Consider the following 16,865-nt stretch of genomic DNA (forward strand, 5'->3'; position numbering starts at 1 on the left):
TTACAAATACAAAACCTATTTTATCAACATATAATATATGGTAATGCACCCTACACTACAACAGCAAAACGTTTTTCATGCATTTTAAATGTAAAGTTATTGTAACTGAATGTATTGCGTAGCATCTAATTTACAAGATAAAACAGGTTTAGTTTTAGATAAAAGCCTCAAGTGATAGAAACTGGATTTAACAACATTATTTATCTGTTTATCAAGTTTAAAACCATTGTCTATTTTGACACCCAGATTTGTGACTATGGGTTTCACATATTGTTGCAGGTAGCCCAGGTCAACAGGAAGGATATCAGGTTAAGCGGCTGCGCATGCTTTAACTGCCCCTCCCCACTCCGCTAGAGTGGTTTTTGAACCGGAAATAATCCATCAGCGCGCTGTAAGCGGAGTCGTAGTCGTTGCTATGATACCATACAACAAAACAGCGATTCGCGAATCAGCGGGCCATCGGCAGCAAAGAGTCTGCGGCCCATCTGTTTTACTAAACCCGCAGAGGCATCAGCTAACACCGGGAGATGGCAAAATAGATCCATCTCCGGGGCTGTCAACGTTGTCTCGGCAAAAAAGTGGAGGGGCCGAGCACCGCCCGCTGCAGCTGCTGGCTAACGTTAATATTAGTTAGCTAATGAAGTTATCTTGCTAATTTCAACCCTACACTGTGTAGAATAATATTACTATTTGCAGATAAATATAATAAGAATGTAAAAGGTTTCCGTAAGAGACCAAGTGTGTTTTGGTGTAAGCTCATTTAGCTTAAGCCATAACTATAAGATAGTTAGGGTCACAGTGGCCTCGAGGAAAGTACATAGAGTAATAATAACAAGTGAAACAGGAGCAGAATGTACCTCTTCGCGTGAGAGCAAATGAAGACGAGACATAACACAGGGGCCCCCACCCTGGCGGGTGTTGTGTGAAGATAGCATTCCCGGTGCGGAAGAAGAAGAGGGGGCCCAAGAAAGAAAGCATAAGAGATAAGGGGAAGAATGGATCGGGGATCATGAGGTCTGACAGTCTAGAGATACGTGGACCGGCTCTGGCTTTTTGTCTGTTGCTAGGGAAACTTAGTCTCTGCGTGCCTTGTGATCCCACAGACCTGTGTATTGAAACTCTGATGCTTGACTGATTAAACAAATGTATTTTGCTAGAGATGCACCGATAGACCGGCCGGTGACCGGAATTGGCCGGTTTCATGTGCTCGGCCATGACCGGCAGGTCAGTCTGACATATGCCGATTTCATGCCGGTCAATGCTACAATTAACTGACAACATACGTTATACGAGTTACAGTTCTCAAGGATGCACGCACACAGGGACGCGACAGCAAAGTCTCTTTTTCCTTTCTCTCAACTTTTCCGTCGTGTGTCGCGCGTATCCGCTTGCGGTGTGAAGCGTGTGGCCACGCTATTCTCGCACATGTAGGGAACCTCGTGAATTAACCTGCAACATGTCATCTGTTTGGAAATTCTTCAGAGTGTGTGCAGAAGATAACAAGTTTGCAATATGCACACCTGCAAGGAAAAAGTAGGGGGTGGAGGAACGACACCAAAAACCAAAATCACATTTTTTTTTTTTTGGATATTGCATGTGAAAAGAAGGAAATGGTTCTAACATTGACCTTTAGATGTGTGTGAATTTCCCACACCAGGAGTAATTTATATAGTTCTATTTTATAGTGAGCCATTATCTGTTCAAAAAATGTTCTATGTTCTGTGCAAAATGTTCTATTAAAGAAAAGATAGAAACTAAATATTTGTGTGTGCTGTAAAATGGTTAGAAAAAATGTAATCGGAATCAGCTAAAATCGGTATCGGCTGGCCTAACTCAACTCGGAAATCGGAATCGGCCTAGAAAGTTGTAATCGGTGCATCTCTATATTTTAATTTATCTCATCGTCTTATTTGGCTCTTCCTTAGGATCAATGTAATTCCAATTTAACGAATGCACGGGATATATAGGTCTTTTATTTGGAGTCAGACACATTGTCCCAAAAGGGGGACACAGAGGAGGAAAACCACAACAACTGGTTAAAGACAACATTATAATGAGCTGAATAAGTTGTCAGTCATCTCACTGTGCTTTCCTATGCTGTGACAAAAGTGTGTAAATAAAACATTAAGTTGTTAAATATTACTAATTTAGTGGCCGATCTGTGTAATTTTGACATAAGTCAGCTGGAAGAAAAAGCCAGTTTTTTGGCCGAGCACCACCTACTTTACCGGAGGTAGAGTTACTCCTGTCATTCTTCCCCACTCATGTATACAGGGAGAACTTAACCCTTACCCTGGAGTGTCGTGCTTTCTGATGCTTGTGGGCTTTTCGAGGAACCAACCAGCAGAGGGGTAACCCCCCATGCCCTGCCCAAGACTAAAGTATCTTAACAACTATTCAATGGAATGCCACAGCATTTGAACAGACATTCATGGTCCCCAGAGGATGAATCCCAATGACTTCGGTGATTGCATGACTGACGTCAAGTTTAAATTTGTCAAATACATTTGTTTATGACCAAAGGACAGCAGGACAACAGACTTTTCCTCACCAAGGGGCGCGTGTTGACGCCGCTTGAGTGACACGCGAGTGCTCGCTCGAAACCACTTCTACACCTCTGCACCACTTATGAGGCTACTCTTTTAATGTGTGTCTTAATCAGTTGCATGTTTTCATACAAAAGGAGCTTTACACACAACCTTATCAAAGATGAAAATGTGATGACTTTGTCGTGTTATAGCCTACGTTTTATGTAGTCTTGATTTGGGTGGTAATTTAGATTTTGAAGGGTTGTAAATCTAGTCATGTATTCAAGTAAATTGTATCACATCTATGGAAGAGGATTAGGGCCACATGTGAAAAATGTATTTGAGTTCTGAGTATAAAGTCAGGATTATGACTTTAATCTCAGAATTCTGAACTCAATAAAAAAAATTTCACATGAGGCCCTAATCCTCTTCCGTACACATCAGTCAACTTTAATCAAATAAAACAAGATCTACCTGGTTTTCTTTTGTGGGTAAACATTTTTTTTATATATATATTTTTTTTTTAATCATTTGTTGAAACACTTTTAGGGTTCAAATGACCTCCTGCAGTCGTGAATAACGACTCCCGTCTCCAGGAAATAACAGCATTGGTAATTTATTTAAGGTGCATTGTGTTTATAAATGATATAGTGGAAGGAGGTCGTGTAGGATGTTGCAAAGTAACAGAAACCACGGGTCACATCCTGTCATCTACCAACAGTAAATATTGGGGGGGTATCTTTCCTTAACCCATGGTAAAAACAATTTTGTCTTGATGAGGATCAGTGCTGCAGCCCCTGAGGCCCTCCACACAGTCCTTGAACTGATTTGAGGTTTCGCAGGAAAATGAGGTGTAGTTTTATTTCACTCCCTTGAACATGAGTGGAGTAAAATGAGATGCAATGAAAGCATGATGATTTTTTTGCTCTCAAACTTGCTGCTATCATCTAAACTACAGTGCAGAATTCTACTTAACACAATGCTGTTGTAAGTATTCTGTTACAAAGCTTTCACAAATTTGCACTTTCCCTTTCGAGATGTTTCTACACATAGCAACATCAGTAAAAGCGAGTTCACTATGTCTTTGGTTACTGGTTCTCAGTCCATGAAGTCTAGCTGGGTTAGATTTATGAGGCTTGTAAAACCACCCTGTCGTGCCAATAAGTCAACTTGGCCAGGTCTACCTGTTATGTAACGCTATGCAAGGTGAGCTGGCAGGTGATCAAGAGTAAACCTCGCTGTGATACCGTGTGTCTGGGCTCATCTGAGTGGGAGTGCATAATATTCAAAGCCTTTGTTTTTAACCAAGCGAGACAACAAAGGTGATCAGTCGTGTTTACTTTGGTAGATGTAGGCCAGGGAAATGTTTCACTATATACTCAGAAGATCTGTATATCTAAAAATGAAATTTGTATGATACTACGTACTCCTTGATTTGTTTTTTAATGCATACATTTCAGTGATGTCTTGTGGCATTTATTTTGTCCCTGTGAGTATCTGCAGCAGGGGATTGTTGCTATTTTTCCCAGACAGAAAAGTAAAAATTGCAGGCTGAAGTACCTCCTGTATTTTGGGGAAACTCAAAAGTCCTATAACAATTTTACCCTGTATGAATACATGGTGGATTGGGACATAAAATTGAGAGGAATTCTTAAACAAATTAAAATTCTATTGCAGGACTTCACTGGTTACATATCCTAAAAAATGGGTATCATTAGTGATGCCACAAAGACAAGAAGGACGTGTGTATTAAAAGAGTATTCCGGCCGATTTTTACCTGAATCTTGATCACTAAATATCTCTGAGTACTGTCGATGGGAAAGAAAAATGAGCAAAATTGGTGCTAGCAAACTGGAGTTGCTGCAGCTACGTCCAGAGCTCCCAGTTAGCTAAAATGCCAGTTGTCGGGGCATCTTATAAAGAGTGCCTTTGTGCCTCTTAACGGACACAAATGCAATTAAACTGTCTGTGCAACATGAACAGGGTCCTTACGTGACAACAAGATGCGTTTTCAACTCAGACATTAATAAACCGTTTAAATTCAAAGTTTGTACTGTCACCTACCGGTCTTGGTGAGTTAGCCGGGCTAACAAACCCAATGGGCATCCTCGCTTCTGCTTTCTCTCCCGCCGCCTTCGTCGCCTGCTGCTGCTGACAATCCACGGAGCGCCGGTGGTCAGCTATGTCTTCTAGAGGACAGGTCATCCCTTTGCGACGAAAACTTGAAGTTTATTTCCTCTTCAGGTAATTGAGCACTGTAGTGGTTATGACCATATCAGTGACTATGTAACTACATGGAAACCGGCCAAATGATGCCTGTGGCATGCACCGTAATAGCGTTACTGAAGGCTAGATGTAGTCTTGCGCTGAAGTCCCATTGGAATTCAGTTGTTACAGGAAATGGTAAACAAACAAACGCTACGCTCCGATCTGCTCACTACTGTTTACCGATGGGAGAGAAAGCAGAAGCGAAGATGCCGGTCGGGCCTAGCAGGCCAAGCTAGCTACCAGCAGGATCGAGACAGGTGACAGTACAAACTTTGAGTTTAGTTTCTTCACAATGTCTGAGTTGAAAACGCATCTTGTTGTCACGTAAGGGCCCTGTTCATGTTGCACAGACATTTTAATTGCATTTGTATCTGTTAAGAGGCACAAAGGCACTATTTATAAGATGCCCTGACAACTGGCATTTTAGCTAACTGTGAGCTGAGCTCTGGACGTAGCTGCAGCAACTCCAGTTTGCTAGCACCGATTTTGCTCATTTTTTTTTTCCTATCGATAGTACTCGGAGATGTATAACAATCAAGATTTAGGTAAAAATCGGAATCAGAATTCAGAATTCTCCTTTCATGATGCCGTGGGGACAGAAATGTGTAAACGTTGGGGGACTCATCTTTCATCAGGGGACAAAATGCTGTATGGTCCCCACAATGTTATATTAGGAATTATGACAAGGTTAAGGTCAGGATAAGTGGTGGAGATGAGGCAGTATAGATTCCTGTAAAAACCTTCTTTTTTGGCAAGTTTAATAAGCAAATTTTGAATATCCTAAGTCCTCCAATAAAGTTCTCTAAACCTTGTTCTTTTTTCTCTTTGCGTAACACTCAGTTGTGCTTAGAGGTATCTGCCACAGCTGATTTCACTCCAATATAGTATCCAATTTTGCACTGGAACTGACACACAAGGATTGTAATACATGTTGGCTATTTTAGTCCATGTGAGTGTATTTTGTTACTTTGTGTTGTTAGTTTCAGAGCATCCAATCCCCTGACAGGTATTTGTTTTGAAAGTGCCTGCTCTTTGCCAAACCGTTTCCAATGATGGCTTCTCAGATGGTTCTGTGTAACTAACCATCTGGTGCGTCAGGTTATGCAAACTTAACCTGTACTATGATACTGTGTAGAGGGCTTTGGAGTGAGGATAAAGCAAAATTAGCAAACTAGATTACAAACAAATTGGAGTTTCCCCCTTCCTGTTGTCTTTTTTTTCTCATGAGAAAAGCTTCAAACTGTCTGTGTGTGGTGACAGATGGCAGAGAAGGAACGGACACAAGTCATATTACTGTATATCTAAAATCCATTTATTCTGTGGGTCTGTGTGTATGTCTGTAATTGTTCATCTATTCATTGACACCTGTACTCTTTGTTTCAGGTGTGTAGTGCGGCCATGCATCGGTAGCAGCAGCGTGTAGGCCAGGATGTCTGTTGAAGAGGAGGAGTGGCTGAATGGGAGGAAGAGGGAGAGCGAGATCTGCTACATCACTGATGAAGACAAAGACAACGATGGAGATGATGAGGACGAGTGGATACACCCGTATGGTGAGTCATAATGGTAGATTATGGCCCGATCTGGTTCTTTAAAGCTGCAGACACACTGACCAGACGGCCGACCCTCGGCAGAAAAGGCAGTTGGACTGATCAGTCTCCCCGAGTTGGTAAAAAAGTGCCTCGGAACACACCAAAGCAACGAGACGTAATACGTCTCCATAACAGCAGGCGGCACTAATCTGTATTGTCGCCCAAAAATGAAAACCGGCAGCTGACTGGACGAACGCGTCACGTGGGTCTGGTTTCTCCGGAAATTCAAAGACAGACTGTCATGGCGGCATGTTCAGAATACGATCTCATATTGTACTAAAATAGTTTTTAAGATTTTAAGCAAGAAATAGGCCATGCAGTTGCTGAATCTGTCTTCATTTCAGATCGACAAAGGTTTAAAAGATTTTCGTCAGATTTTGAGAGGCTCTAGTCACGCTCATTTCGCACCAGCATTGCCCCGCCGATTTTTATATATATATATATATATATATATATATATATATATATATGATATGTATGTAGTATAGTATATATATATATATATATATATATATATATATATATATATATATATATATATATATATATATATATATATATATATGTATATATGTATGTGTGTGTGTATATATATATAAATAATATAATGTGTAAAATCGGCCAAAATGAAGGCCGACGGCCCCTCGGACGGACAACGGCCCAGAACACACCGAACAGACTCAAGTCACTGACCTCACCAGACTGTCCGACGGCCAATTATCGGCTCGGTGTGTAGTAGGCTTAAGTGTTAGGTTCCCATGCTCATGGAAAACCTGGAAAAGTCATGGGATTTCAAAATCTCATTTTCCAGGCCTGGAAAAGTCATGGATTTGATGTGTTTAATGACATTAATTGTTACAGTAATTTTCAGTGTATAACCTGTAACATAACGGCAAGTTTATTTTCTGTATCTGTTAACGTAATTTAGCGTTGATTGATTTGTTTACCAACAGGTACAGTACGTTTCTTCAGTTTTCTCCACGTTCTGTCTCTCCTCCATCTATGCCAGCTAGCTGAAGTTATGTTTATATAGAGTTTGAATCTGATGTTTAAATAAATCAAATTGAGCTGTTAGAACAAACTGAACCAGTGGCTGTACTGTTGTGGTATCTGAAGAGCCTATAAGGTTAAAGTCTGTATAAAGTTCAAATGTGCTGAGACATTATGAGCACTGTGTTAGTGACCTAAGTTTAATGATTTTCCTCTCAGCGGAGTGATGAAGTGTGTTGAAGAGGATGTTTTATTTAATTCTGTGATTGGTGGCTGAGTGGGATCAATGAATTTATGTGTAGTGTTGGAGCCCCTCAGATGGACTCGGACCTTTACTTGCCAACTCACATCTGTTTACTTTATCTAACATGTTACCTAAACGTACCCCTTATAACCCAGCTCTTGCTGCAGCAAGAGCAGAGTGCATATTGGCAGTGTACTCTCCAGACTTTTCATGGAGTCTGTAATTGATGCTGAAAACTTGATGTAATAAAACCTTTATGATCAAGTACAGTGTCAGCAGAGTTCCTCTTCCACACATCTGCAACACAGCATCGCAACTAAAGATACCACACTGTCCACATATATGACCTGATAGGCTTTCCACATCAGCCTTTGACCTTCTGTCCTCTCTCAGGACTCCTCAGGACTCCTATTAAACTCTCTTGTCTCAGTTTGTATAATGAATCATCATTAGTTCTAATAGATGCTGAGTCATGTGTGTGCATAGATGTGTCTCTAGCAGTGTGTTTTTGTGTAGGAGGTAAGATTTAAACTTTAGTTGGATAACTTTAATGGTGTTAGTCTTTGGACGACTTTGACCTCATTACGAAGAGAGAAAAGTTTGTGGTTTTTAGTATCGAGGAGGGGCAGGGTAATCAGAAAATGGTTAGCTTAGACTGGGAACAGAGTGAAACAGCTGGCATGGCTCTGTCTAACGGTTACAAAATCTACCTTTCAGGACACCTTTATGCTCACTAATTAACACATTACACCTCATTTGTTAAATTTTTATTTAATTTTCAATTGAGATTGGTATTGATCTTCTCATCTACGTTAACTCTCCGCCAGACAGTGAATTGCATAGTTCGAACTATTACTTTTAATACATCAGTATTTTGGAAAATTACAGTTGTAGCATCTGTTACAGCTTAAAGACTGGAGGCAAGGGATTAAAATAGTCAAGGATTTGCAGTACTGTCTGGTCAAACACATTTCCTTACCATTTTAGAAAAAGCAAAACATTTTTAAACAACCAATTCTTTGTGCCATCACTCCATTTGGATAGATTGTGTAACTGTGGCTGTGATCACTTTGAGTGCCTTAAAGAAATAGTTGAGGATTTTGGGAAATAGTTAATCACGTTCCTTTCAGGACACTGGAAGTAGGGCATACAAGTAGCTAGCTTTCAGCTGCCTTACAAATCCATGGATCAATCAATGCTTTCTGTGACATCACAGCTTGGAGAGTGGCCAGGAACATAACATGTGTGAAGTGGTCCAGCCTGTAGCAAGCTATGAGTCAGTGTTGGATAACCCTTTTAATGTGGCAGATTGCTTGGTTGGGGCTAGGCAGCAGAGGCGTGCGTGCGTGCGTGCGATGATGATGTTGATGTACCATTAATCATTCAACAAAAAGGGTTCAGGTCCTTGTGCCTTCCTGCTTACTGTTCGGGATTATAAAACCTTTTTACCATTAAAGTTGTGCAACACTTTGTATAACTGACCCATAAAACACAGCGAAGCAGCGAAGGTGGCAAAATCCCTAAAGGTTACAGAAGTGTGTTCAGGGCTGTGAGGTTGCCAGTGCCATTCCCTTTGGAGGTGGAAAAGTCCTGGTGGGAGAAAACAAATGATGGTGCTGCATGTGTAGCATGTTCAATAGTAATACATTTTGTTAAACGGTTGTTATTGTGTCGTGGTATTGCAGTTGTCAGCGATACTGCTCTAACATCTTGTGAAATAATAATGACAGTTTGGCAGGTTGCTGTTTGGCAGCCAAAAATAATAAACTCTGAATGCACCACTGAAAATGCAACAAGGAGGACCTTTTGAAACCCCATTTTCTTTGTAACTTTGACAAAAACTAAAGCATTCTCTCTGGGAACCATCACCTTATCGTGGTGGAGAGGTTTGTGTGTCCCATGAACCTGAGGGCTGTGTTGTCTGGAGCTTTGTGCTCCTGGTAGGGTCTCACATGGCAAAGTGGTCTCAGGTGAGGGGCCAGACAAAGAATGGTTCAAAAACCCTATGAGTGAACGAGGAAGCGATAGTGACCCTGCCCAGAGGAAGCCCAGGGCCCCCGTCTGGAACAGGTCCCTTCTCGGGGCCATCCAATCTCTGTACGACCAAAGCGAGAGCTGTGTTCGGGTTCTCGGCAGTAAGTCAGACTCGTTTCAGGTGAGGGTTGGCCTCCACCAGGGCTGTGCTTTGTCACCAATCCTGTTTGTAGTATTTATGGACAGGATATCGAGGCGTAGACGGGGTGGGGAGGGGTTGCAGTTCGGTGGGCTGGGGATCTCATCACTGCTTTTTGCAGATGATGTGGTCCTGACGGCATCATCGGCCTGTGACCTTCAGCACTCACTGGATCGGTTCGCAGCCGAATGTGAAGCGGCTGGGATGAGGATCAGCACCTCTAAATCTGAGGCCATGGTTCTCAGCAGGAAACCGATGGAGTGCCTTCTCCAGGTAGGGAATGAGTCCTTACCCCAAGTGAAGGAGTTTAAATACCTTGGGGTCTTGTTCGCGAGTGAGGGGAAAATGGAGCGGGAGATTGGTCGGAGAATCGGCGCAGCGGGTGCGGTATTACATTCAATTTATCGCACCGTTGTGACGAAAAGAGAGCTGAGCCAGAAGGCAAAGCTCTCAATCTACCGGTCAGTTTTCGTTCCTACCCTCACCTATGGTCATGGAAGGCTGGGTCATGACCGAAAGAACGAGATCCAGGGTACAAGTGGCCGAAATGGGTTTCTTCAGGAGGGTGGCGTCTCCCTTAGAGAGAGGGTGAGAAGCTCAGTTATCCGTGAGGAGCTCGGAGTAGAGCCGCTGCTCCTTCGTGTCGAAAGGAGCCAGTTGCGGTGGTTTGGGCATCTGCTAAGGATGACCCCTGGGCGCTTCCCTAGGGAGGTGTTCCAGGCACGTCCAGCTGGAAGGAGGCCTCGGGAAAGACCCAGGACTAGGTGGAGGGATTATATCTCCAACCTGGCCTGGGAACGCCTCGGTATCCCCCAGTTGGAGCTGGTTAATGTGGCTCGGGAAAGGGAAGTTTGGGGTCCCCTGCTGGAGCTGCTACCCCCGCGACCCGATACCGGATAAGTGGACGAAGATGGATGGATGGATAAAGCATACTAAATATTAACTATTTTTGCATGATTATTTTCATACAGTACTGGTTTGAAATTCAAACAGGAAATACTTTTTTATTTTCTAGTATGCTTTCAGAAAGTTGTAGGCATTGCAGTAATATAATATGCAATACCACTGTTGCCCTCAGGGAGTGAACTTAGCCAGTTATAGAAGCATTTATTTAAGTAACTTTCTCTCATGTTTCTTTTTTCCTTTTTGATATTTGTACCTATTTAACTGTGCTCAACATGTTCTCATAAGTTTTATTCTTTTTTTCCTTGACATGATTTAAATTGAAGTTGTGATTATATTGTTTTGAACATTTGCACATTGGAAATTCAGTTTTAAAACTGCTAAGCAATCATTTTAGACTGGAAAAATGTATGCAGTGTGCCACTATATAGTGTCATCTTTTAGTATCATTAACATTAAACAGCATTGTCCTGCAGTTACTCACAGTTGCATTTTAAATTTGTAAGAAGAGGTTGGTTCAAAATCTGCTAAGGGCCTTACAAAACCTAAGCTGAACCTGCATGTGTTGCAGTTGATATGCTTAAAAAATGTTTACGGTCCTGTAATTTTAAAGCCACTGGGTCAGATTTTAAGGGACATCTTGTAAAATGGATTGATTTACAGCACAGATCGAGAGGGGATGCTGTTCTTTCAGATCCCAAAGAGTTGAAGCTCTCAGAGTTTGTCGTTTTGGCAGGTGGTTGAAGGAGTGAAAGGTCTGATAGAGGAAAAAAAAACATGTTTACATGTTCATCTTCCTCACTTTGCAAGTCTATTTTGCTCTTGTGACATCATTACCACCTACCGTCTCCTGCGTCTGTCCCACAATTGCCATGACAACTGCCACCAGGACGCCAACCCCCTCAGAGTTGTGAGTTTCTTTCTCAAGGTTCGACATCCCCCTTTCCTTTCTCTTTCACCACCATTTTCTTTTCTCCCATTTTTTTCTTCTTCTCTTTATACTTTTTTTTTTTCCCCATCTGATCTAATTGATTTACTTTCATCCCTCTCCATTATCATACTTCTCCATTGTCATTTTTTGTCATTTTTGTCTATCTATGACAATATTCTTTTTAATTCTTTCATGTAAGGTACTTTAATAGATGCTTTCGATCACTTGCTTTAATGTTTATTATCTCTATTTATATTCTTTCTCCTTTGTGCTCTTCACCATTTCTTTTATCAACTCCATTTTGATTTTGCAAACCTATAAATAAATGTTAAGGACGGAAGGAGGCATGTTTCAGCGTATAAAAGTACAGTAGGAGAACATAGACAGTAATAATGAAGTGAGTGGGAGTTTAATATTTATGTGACAACGTCATTACAAATAGAATATGGAAATGTGTAGAAGTATCGTTTTGTTTCCTGTTGCTGATTTATTCTTGGTCAACTTCTATAAAGTTGAATATGTCGTTTGCTTTTCAGGTTGTTTTTTTTAGGAGAGGTTTGGGGTTGTTATGGTGATCGCTGGCATCACATACCACACATGCGTGTGGGAAATGACACATTCTGTTGCTATTTGCAGGTATTTTTAGAAGTCATCACATAGGTATTTCCAAGTGTGTATAAAATGCTGGTTTCTGATTAGAGTTGTGTTCATATGCCCATGCTGGTATAATAATAATAATAATAATATTTATTTATTTATTTATATAGCGCCTTTCAAGAAACCCAAGGACACTTGTTACTGTGTACCTTCTGTTCTCATGTTTCCCTCATTTAGAAATGATGTAATGGAAATGTACCACTTTACCGAGATGGAAGGTCAATTGGAGATAGACTTTTCTAATAATAATGAATGCATCAATCAGAATCGCTGTATTCGCCAATTGTATATACATTTACACAGGAACTGGATTTTGTAATGATACAACACAATGATCATTTCAGTAGTTGCATCATGAGGAAACAAACCAAAGAAGTTGTCACTCTTACGTCTTTAAAATTAAAAACTGGTCGAATCTTCGGAGCAGGAATGGGCGAGCTCGCTGATATAATTATTAAATTTAGGCCAGAATCAAAAAATACACCTGAGTTTTTCACCACAGTTAACAATGAAATGCAGTTAAATGCAACACCATGTCTTCTTATGATGTGACTGAGGGAAAGCATATACAAGGTAAATAAAATTGTCCTAGAATTGAACCCTGGGGGAACTCCACTTTAAGAGGAAACACTTTTGCTGATTGGAAAAAATCCTACAATCTGACAAATGTGATGAAAACCACTGTATCACCACTGTTTCAGATATACCAACCCAGTGATGAAGTCTATCTGTATTGATCATGATATAAAATGAAGTGGATTTCGCTAGATTTATCCATATTCTCTCTATTCTAAGTTGTTCTTGTCACTAGAAGACCCTGTTAATACAAGTTAGCCGTGTTTTTACAGAAAACAAAATCTTTGATGCAAGGGACATACAATCTGTGTGAAAATCACTTTTGATCGATTTGGGGATTTTCTGGATTTTATTTTTTTAAATGGATGAGCCTTAAGCTGTTGGAAAGCATCAGAGAGAGAGAGAGAGAATGAGAATAAAATCATCCTCCTCAGCAACACTGGGCTGCTAGGATGTCTGTTCTGGGTCATGTGTGTCTGAGAGAGAGTCTCTGAGGTGTGTGTCCTGCATGTTTTTGGCTCTCTGAGCTCAGATGAGGCTGTCATGAGGTTTAGTCACATCTTTCATAACACACACACACACACACACACTCAAGAGAGCAGGAGAGTAATAGTCTGTTAATTAGCCTGTTGCTCCCCTGCTTGTGTGTAGGCGTGGGTAGGCAGAGTACACTCTCACTCTCTCTGAAGAAAACAAGTAAACATGTTTCCTCCCACGAATGTTACAGGCACCCGGTGGTTTAATCAGTGGCAAATGCATCACCTTGCCATCTTCCATCAAAACTGCACCGGTGGAACACCAGGTAGTTCCTAGGGTGAAAGGAAACCGAAGCAATAGTACTATACACATATACAAGTTTTTTTTATTTTTATTTTTATTTTTTTTCAGGAACACCCTGTACACACATTCACACCCAACAGCTCAATACAACCACAGTGTGATGTTGCTCTGCCGACGGCATGTGTTTCATCATTTTTAAAAAGCAGAAGTGTATGTGATGTGTTAATTAAGGCACATAGAGACATTACCGTTTGTTGCTGTGTGGCTGCTCATTCCAGCGGATGGATCTAATTGCTGTAGACTTCACACTGCATGCCATATTGGGTGGTGATACTTCAGGTGACAAATAGTGGTATTTTATGTCTTTATTGGCACAGGTCTTTGGCTTTAGTTAACAATAGTGGTGTAACGGACCACCGTTGATCCGTGGTCCGTACGAATCCACACTCACGGTTGGAATGCATGTGATCAATTGCAAAGTTTAACCATAATAGTGTGAAGTAACTTTTTTAACTGTCCCTGTTACTTAACATAGGCTGATAATTCTCTCTCAACACGGATTTCGGTGCTGCTCTCTGATGCTACGAAACAGATGCTACAGAAGCATCGCTGCATGTCACACTAGTTAACACTAACGGTACACTTGGCAGCAGGTAACGTTGATGTTAGCAAGGGTTGGGTACCGAACCCTGTACTTTTACCGGTACCGATCGAATCACGTCGGTATTACCGAGTATTGGTTCACGTAAAATCAGAAAAAAATTCGGTACCTGAGAGTGCTTATCTGTCCTCTCTGCATGTTGACAGAGAATGGAGCTCACACACACACACACACACACACACACACACACACACACACGTGCAGAACTGTGTCTGCAGTTTTGTTGAAGTCACAGTGAGTCACGGCAACCTGCGTGAAGCTGGCACCCATGTCATCCAAAAATTATTAAAAACACTGCTATTCATTTGTGTCGTAAAAAATATCGTTTGTGCTGTTAAGGGTTTTAAGTAATTCAACTTTACATTTTCTGGCCAGTGACGTCACCCAGCTCCCCATTAATGTCCAAATTTCCCCAAAATGGTCTCAACCGTTTGTGCTGTTAAAAAAACATTTGTTCTACTATATTTTTTTAAGTTATTACACTTTATTACACTCGTGATGTCACACAGTCCCCCATTAATGCCCAAAATGGTCTCTTGTGCTACATTTGTGCCGATTTGTGCCGTTAAAGGAAACATTTGTGCTACTTCGGTTTTTACGTTATCAGGCTTTATTTGTTACACGGCTACTATTTGCGCTGCAAAGGCTTTTGACACCAGCCATCACTCCCATGAACGGGACATTCTAAAAAGCTTAACGTGGTTTAATGTACCTAAACAACGGATCAATCATGACCACTTAAGTCTGTCAAAAAACTAAACCGAAATCCAATGATTATAGAAGTTATCTCACGTTAACGTTTTATTCTTCAATGGCGCCTATGGCAAATAAAAAGCTTAACGTGGCTTAATGTACCTAAACAACGATCAATCATCACCAAATGTATCTCTCATATTGCTTTGATATCGAGCAATATGAGAGAGAAATTTGGTGATGATTGATTGTTGTTTACATTAAACCATGGTAAGCTTTTTCACGTTCAGCGTTTTAGAATGTATGGGAGTGATGGCTGGTGTCAGAAGCCTTTGCAGCGCAAATAGTAGCGGTGTAACAAATAAAGCTTGATAATGTAAAAACCAAAGTAGCACAAACGTAGCACAAACAATTGAGACCATTTTGGGGAAATTTGGACATGAATGGGGGGCTGGGTGACATCACACTTGTAATAAAGCGTAATAACATAAACATAGTAGCATAAATGTTTTTTTTAATAGCACAAATCAACACAAATATAGCACAAACGATTGAGACCATTTTTGGGGATATTCGCACATTAATGGGGTGCTGGGTGACGTCACTGGCCAGAAAATGTAAAGTTGAATTACTTAAAACCCTTAACAGCACAAACGATAATTTTAACAGCACAAACAGAATAACAGTGTTTTTAATAATTAATTAATTAATTAAAAATTAATGGCGAGCCGAAAGCAGTCGCGGGGTTGTTGACGTTACATGTCCTGTGAGACAAGCAGGCGCAACAGTGGTTTCTAAGCCCTGGGGACTGACTGACAGGCTGAGGTTGTAAGCCAAGGCAACTTTATTTCTATAGCACCTTTCAGCAAAGTGCTTTACATGAAACATTAAAGAGCAGTTAAAAACGGTCATGATGAAAATAAAACGGGCTAAAAAAAGAATAATATACAAATACAAGAATAAAAGTTGAATAATTATTCAATTTAATAGGTTGTAGGGACTGGTTTGGGAGGAGAGAGGGAGGGTTTTTATTTTTATTTAATTTCTGTCAGTGTAAAAAAAAAAACTTAAATAATGTTCTAAGTAAATAGGATAAATAGGTTTGGAATTATTTTTACAACTGAAATATTTTTTTTGTAATTACAGAGGGAAAGTACCGAAGAAAAGTACTGGGAACCGAATTCAGGTACCAGTATCGGTACTGATATTGGTTCAGATGCGAAAGGTACCCAACCCTAATGTTAGCCTAATGTTACCATTAGCTAGTAGTAACTGGATTAAACACTGTTAAAATTTTGACAGCTAAACGGTGTAAAAGTGTGTCTGTATTTCACTGTAGAGGATTCCAACACCGGGACGTACAACAATCTACCGCTAAAGCTATGAGCTAAAAGGCACAAACTATCACTCAATGCTGTTGTCGGAAGAACAAACGGACGTGAATGTTGCGTTTACTTGAAACTGGTAAAGTTAAACCCCTAAAGTTTTGTAAAATACCATTTTCTCATCTGTTTTTGTCATTTAACAGCAATTTACTAATGAAAGAAGTTATTATTGTTAAAGGTTGTTGTTACATTTTTAATAAATCATTTAAATTCCCCCCGTTCTTGTGCTGATCCGAAAATCTATCCGATCCGTGAATCAAAACCGTGATCTGAACCGTGAGTTTTTGTCTTTCTCCACAGTAAAATAAGAATCCAAAAAATGGAGAAAAGTCTTGATACATTGAGGTAACATACATAGTCGGTTTAACAACAGCAAAACTATATCAAAACATCAGTTTACAAGCTCACAAAAGTTGTGCAGTATAATCCAAGTCTCACTTATCCAGTCATACGCTCAAACACGCTAAAACTTACTATTTAAAGCACT

The 16,865-nt window shown here is 40.5% G+C and overlaps 1 protein-coding gene across 2 annotated transcripts in view; it reads left to right on the forward strand.

Annotated features, from left to right (window-relative positions):
* LOC144520651 (helicase ARIP4-like) overlaps positions 1–16,865 on the forward strand; it is an 81,118-nt gene that overhangs the window by 14,443 nt on the left and 49,810 nt on the right. For both annotated transcript variants that reach the window (XM_078254531.1, XM_078254532.1), the window contains exon 2: positions 6,180–6,346. In XM_078254531.1, the coding sequence (XP_078110657.1) occupies positions 6,226–6,346 (121 nt within the window). In that variant the 5' untranslated portion in view covers positions 6,180–6,225. The remainder of the gene's footprint in view (positions 1–6,179; positions 6,347–16,865) is intronic.

This window comes from Sander vitreus, chromosome 7 (assembly GCF_031162955.1).
Source record: "Sander vitreus isolate 19-12246 chromosome 7, sanVit1, whole genome shotgun sequence".
NCBI classification, from domain to species: Eukaryota; Metazoa; Chordata; class Actinopteri; order Perciformes; family Percidae; genus Sander; species Sander vitreus.